The 5860-nt window shown below is 45.9% G+C and overlaps 1 protein-coding gene across 1 annotated transcript; it reads right to left on the bottom strand.

Moving 5' to 3' along the window:
* Positions 1–203: 203 nt before the first annotated feature.
* On the bottom strand, positions 204–5445 carry GINS3 (GINS complex subunit 3). Its single transcript, XM_068693196.1, has 3 exons — positions 5194–5445; positions 4781–5014; positions 204–1913 (listed from the first exon to the last, which is right to left on the bottom strand). The coding sequence occupies exons 1-3, from the start codon at positions 5371–5373 to the stop codon at positions 1683–1685; spliced, it is 645 nt and encodes a 214-aa protein (XP_068549297.1). The 5' UTR covers positions 5374–5445; the 3' UTR covers positions 204–1682.
* Between the last annotated feature and the right edge of the window lie 415 nt (positions 5446–5860).

Below are 5860 nucleotides of genomic sequence, written 5' to 3'. Positions count from 1 at the left end.
CTCCTAACACCCTTGTTAGTGAGTAACAACTTCTGTTCCTGCCTGACTGCCCGAATACAGCTCCCAACCACCTTACCTAAAAAAGAACAGGAATGATATGAGCAGAGCTGCAATGTCCCTCATGGCCATTTTGCACAGACCTGCACTTCCCTATCTGTGACTCGTTTTATTGCTGCAGGACAGTTAACAGTGGACACTTTACATGAAGAAAAATGTATAAAAATATTTATTCAGCATAATAATCCAGAAGTAGAAAATACACAAGTGATACAATAAAATGTCTAGGCTACTTCGTGTCATTAATTGCAGGAACATTCTTGCCCATATTTGATGTACTGTGTCAGGCACAGGTTCCAGTCAGCCTCCTGCAGCAGGACAGCCAGCCCTGCACTGCTCAGGCAGGTGCCCAGGTGCCTGTGAAGCTCCACATCTCCTCTTGCAGCCTCCACAGGCAGAGCTCGCACTCTGGCCCACAGAATGACCACACACTGTGTTTGAGATCTCCAGTTTGAAATATCTGATATCCAGGCACATTTGCAAGTACAGAAACAACTCCTGCAAGACTTGGCACATCAAATCCTGAACGTTTTGTGTCAGGACTGCCGCCACCTCCCAGCGATTCCCGGAGCAGGGAGCACTCTGTACCAGTATGATCTGTTCCTCCAAAGGCCACCTTCTAGAGATGCTCAAAAGCACCCATAAAAATGTGACTTCATGTGAGGTTTGAGGACATGCATGCAGGATGGTAACCACCGGGCTGTTTAGCAAATTCCAACTGCAGTTGCTCCTACTTGCAGCAATGACATTTACTAGGCTCATTTTACAGACAGACCAGAAAGAAGGAAACTCAACTCACTCGCTCCGTCCTTTCACTAACAACTAGATTCAGCAATCAGATTTTCTCATGGAAAAACAGATGGATCTGAGGCTGATAATGGAGGGCAGTTTCCATTAAGTTGCTGCTTTTAATCCAGCCTGTCCTCTTTTAGAGGAACATCCCCCACCAGTCGTGGCATGGAGCCTGCAGGGGCTGAAAGGGAGCATATGAGACCTGCACAGCCACTGCCCTTGCTGGGTGGGTAACAAAGTGCTCAGAGTACTCTGTTCTCTGAGGCACTGTGTACAAAACCCAGCGATAAGAATCCCTGCCTCATGGAGAGCACCTGTTAGAACTCAATGTACAAGACATGGGAAAAATTCCGTGTGGTTCTTACCACGTGTTTTTTGCATCACTGGGGCTCTCCAAGGAATGGGAAAGCTGGAAACGTGTTCCTAGGAGGATGGAATGGGAAGGAAGAAATACACAGAATTACACATTTTTCCAAACAGATCTGACACTGTAAATATCAATTTGGAGGATAAAGAATAATAAATATCAATTACCCTTTTAGAAAATCATCTCATATCCTTTCAGCCTCTTAAACACTAGAGCTGCAAATCCTCAGGAGTGGTATGAGTAAGCTGTAAAGCCACCAGGTGATGTGATGCAATCTATTTTTTATATTCTTGCTGTCTGCCTTTCAAATTCACACTAGACTAATACGAAGACATTAGAGAGAAGAATTCCCATTAATGGACAAGGAGTCCGTCCTTTCCCAAAGCTGACTCATGTTTCTTTTCTGTGACAGACAGACTGTAAACCTCTCAGTGTCTCTCACTGCAGCTGCATGTTCTTCAGGGTTTCAACCATCCATATCCGTAAACTTCCTTTTTCCATAATTCTGGACCAGACTGGAAACTGTGATTTGTGAAGCTTGTCCCTTTTCCCAGCACTGGAAGTCATTCAGCCCTTTCTGGCCAGCTCGAAACAAGGCTCGCTCTAGTTCATCCAGCCGAGCCACCAGCATCGATGTGTCTTCGTTGTAAGCATTCTGAGAGGAGTCCATGATACGACGAAAACGGCTAATAAATGTCTAAAAAGATAAGCAGAATTACTGACAGGTAAAGCAGAGGCTCCTTCAGATCAAATTCTAGTGGCGTGAGCTTTCAAGACAGGGGAGCCAAAGCTGGAAGCTCTTCCCATCTGCCTGCAGCTGGCGAGGGGTCTGCCAGCTGCAGCCTGTTTGCACGCAGCACCTGTTAACCTGGGGTGCGAAGATAAACCATTTGCTCTCCCAGCTCGTGCAGGAAATATCTGATACCCTGGGTGGGAATTGAAATGGACTCAGTTTTAGCTGCTCTCTAGTGACAGGCTTGTGCAGTCCACAGGGTATAACACAATTACAATCTCTTCTAACTAGTGCAGGTGGAATGGATCTCACGCCACGGCAGCTGTTGTAGGAACTTACCAGCTGCAGCTTGTGAATGGAACAGAAGTTAAAAAGTCACTGAAACACATTCAGCATGCTGGAAAAACACTAAATGCACACACACACACACACACAGAAAACCTCACATCTCTAATAATTGATATTTTAAAAAGCAGAAAGACATATTTAAAGATTTTACACCCAAACAGATTTAAAGATTTTATACACAAAATATAAGGAGGGAGGAGAAAAAAATGTCAAAACTCTTTGAAAACTGTACTTCTGTATTTCAGTAGTGGGTTTTAGAAACACATATATTCTATAACTCTCACTTTGGCTTTGTAAGCACCAAAGAGCTCTTTCACATGTTTTGTTGCTAGTTCTTGAATATTTGGGGGAGGTTTGTTTTTTTTTTTCCCTCCTCTTTTTTAATATCAAACAGCACAACTCCCCTCTTGTTTACTTTTAACACAGTGAAATCATACCAAGCTAAACTCGGTCTTTTGCTAAGATGTACATTAGAAGCAAGAGAAAAGATGAGGAAAGGTGTGGTCACCTCCTTAGTGCAGAAAGCAAGCCTTCGATAGACCACTCCCAGTAAGCAGCAGTGTTTGAAAGCATCTCTGCACCAGCTTTATAGAAAGAAAGGAAGGAAGAGGAAGAGAGAGGAAGAAAAGCCAACAACAATCATCCCAGACTACTTAAGAGAGCTGGCTGAAGGAAGCTCAGAGCTGTTAGTGGTTACCTTTAAAAGCTCAGGGTGAGAGTAAAAGCTCAGAGAAGAGTTTGCAAAAGTCCGGAAACACACAAAGATATTATCTATCTTTTAAAGGAGAAAGGGGAGATAAGGAGGAAGGAAGGATGAGCCAAGGAATTATAAATTCATCAGCATCAATTCCTGGAAACATTCTGGAACAAATAAATAAGATGCACAAAACTCTGCAAGAAAATAAAGAGAAGTGTAACAGCCAGCATGGATTGGCCAAGAGAGTTGGGCAGACTGGGTTAGTTTCCTGTTGTGGCAGGATGCCAGTCGGGGGGGGGTATTCTTGTAAGAGTTAGCTAAACTGCCCCGAGGTGGCTGGTAAAGACAATTGTTCAGAGTTCCTGTCAGGAAGAAAGAACATATTGAGCAGAGTTCTACCAGGATCTAACTGGAACTGAGCAGTATTTAACAATTTCATTAATGAGCTCACTAATGTATATCGATTAGATTAGCAAGCAACATGTAGGAATAGGAGGGATGACTGCAAGCACATTGTGGGGCTGAACAGGATTCTGTGGATTCTGACAGAATAGAAACATGGTCTGAAAACAAGGACATAATACAGCTGGGACTAACACAAGGTTCTACATTAAAAGCAGAAAGGAGAACTGTATGAATGCAGCATGAGCAACGATTTTCTGGATATGCAGCCTGTACCATCTCACTGTGGACTGCAAACCAAACTCGTGTCAATGTCACACTATTAAGAAAAATGGGTATGCTGTGACACAATGAGTGTTTGATCATCATGGTCTAGAAAACCCACAGAGTATTCTTTTTGTTTTCAAGAGCACAAGGCAGGTCCTGAGCAGCAGAGCGTGTGCTGTTCCGGACACTGCCTGTCAAAGCAGAAGCAGATCAACTGGAAAAACACCAGCAGTGCACAGATCCGAGGTCAGGAAGCAAGACCCACAATGCGGTATCAAATGAATTGGGGACTGTTTATCCCAGTTTGAAGTAAACTAGTGTTCAAATACATAATAGCCTGATGCAGGAAGGGAAGGAATCATCTGTCCTCAGCATTTACTTTGTGTGAGACAAACAGAACAGAGCTTGTATTGCTGTGGAATAGATTTAGTGTAGTTTAGTTTAGGAAACCTCAGAAGACTAGGACAGTGAGGCACTGGAACAATTGCCCAGGACAGTGTGAAGTCTTATCATTAGAGAGCTTCAAAAACAGTTTAGAACAAATAAAAACAACAGAAAGCAAATTATTTAATCTGTACCCTTGCCACAAGGCAGAATTAAAATTGCATGTCCTCTAGACCTAATTTACAAGATTTTCTGAAAAAACATATTTACAGTGTGGAAACTCCAAGCTAAAATTCCACGCCTGGATGAACACCTGCAGCTTGCACTGCCATCACTACAACCACAGAACCACTCCAATTGGAGAACACCTCCAATATCACCTAGTCTAACCTTTAACCTGGTACTGGAGTCCACCACTGAACCATGCTGCTAAGTTCTACATCTGCACGATTCTTGAAGACCTCCAAGGATGGTGACTCAACCGCTCCTCTGAGCAGCCTGCTCCAACACCACACAGCCCTTTTGGTAAAGAAATTTCTCCTAGAAATTTCTAGGCCATCACCGGCTGCGTAGTTGCCTACAAAGGTCCTACAACAAGATTTAGGAATCCCTAGCCAATTTATAAGTCACTTGGATTAAAACACGGTATTTTTCTGGAAGACCGCTGAGCCGCTGGGCACAAGGAGATGGAAGAACATAAAGCCAAACTTCAAGATTTGGTTCTAATACTCGCCTGCAGGATAGTCTGAGCTATCTCGGGGTTCTCCGGGCTGTCAAAGTTGAGGAGCTGGGAGCCGAAGCTGTAGTAGTAGGGCCCCATTTTGTGCAAATCCACCACGTTGGCGTCCGCGCTGAACACCGTCCTCCAGGCTTCCTTGTAGATCTTCGGCAGCTCCACCGAAATTATCCTCCTCTTGCTGTCGTGCAGCCCTTTAGCCAGCCACATCGGTATTTCCAGCTTTGAGCCCTGCACAAGCGGGAAAAAGGCAGAAAAATAAATAAATAAATTTTAAAAAAAGCAGTTAAAACCTGCAGGACGCCCGCGCCTCCACTTCCCAGCGTGCCCCGCGCCGCCGCGCCAACCGCCCGCCATGGGCTACCCCGCGCGGGGGCTGCCGGGAGTTGTAGTCCCCGCCGCCGAATTACCTCCGGGATCGAGTCTCCCGAGCCGCCGGCGGCGCCTTGGCCTAGCGCGAAGGCCAGGCGGGGCAGGCTGCTCTCGGCGCGGCCCGGCAGCTTCTCCTGCGACATGAGGATGTCGTCCAGCGACAAGAAGTTCTCCTCGGGGCCCAGCCCGGGACCCACGGGGAAATACGCCTCGGACATGGCCGCCAGGGCGGGCTGCGGGGCTGTGGAGGCAGCGGCCGCCCCTCGGGAAGCCGCGCATGCGCATTGCGGCGGCCGCCGAGCCCGCCCCCGGCGCCTCAGGATCGTAATGGCGTCCGCAGTGACTGAGGCACAGAGCTAAATGTGTAGCAGTTTATTAAATCTTGTACTATTTGATCTTTTACTGAGAAAAATAAAGCACAATCCACAGAGACTGGGAATTTGCAGTGATGTACTTCCATCACTCACACGCTCTTTATGTACCATAGCAGTGTGTGCTATAAAAATGGAGCAAGCTAATAGAGAAACAGCAGCTTTTTGTGAGCTGTGGTGTGAGGGATTTGTGGCGATCTAAATGCTGCTGGTTTGTTATACGAGCACAAGAAGCAGAGACCAAAAAGCAGAAGAAATGTGTGCCCATGTGTTTGTAAACGCGATGCCCCCACACTGCTGATTTTAGAACATCCCTTTTCCTGTTATCAGGCGC

Source organism: Anas acuta, chromosome 10 (assembly GCF_963932015.1).
Source record: "Anas acuta chromosome 10, bAnaAcu1.1, whole genome shotgun sequence".
NCBI lineage: Eukaryota > Metazoa > Chordata > Aves > Anseriformes > Anatidae > Anas > Anas acuta.
The sequence above is the reverse complement of the archived record's forward strand: the minus strand, read 5'-3'. Positions and strand labels throughout refer to the sequence as shown.

What these genes read in the sequence shown, in the direction of transcription:
- GINS3 (XM_068693196.1), bottom strand. Translation starts at nt 5,373, where the DNA reads ATGTCCGAGGCGTATTTCCCCGTGGGTCCCGGGCTGGGCCCCGAGGAG. An exon ending in CGGGAGACTCGATCCCGGAG is followed by an intron (nt 5,015 to 5,193) that starts GTAATTCGGCGG and finishes CCGCTTGTGCAG; the next exon opens with GGCTCAAAGCTGGAAATACC. An exon ending in TAGCTCAGACTATCCTGCAG is followed by an intron (nt 1,914 to 4,780) that starts GCGAGTATTAGA and finishes TTATCTTTTTAG; the next exon opens with ACATTTATTAGCCGTTTTCG.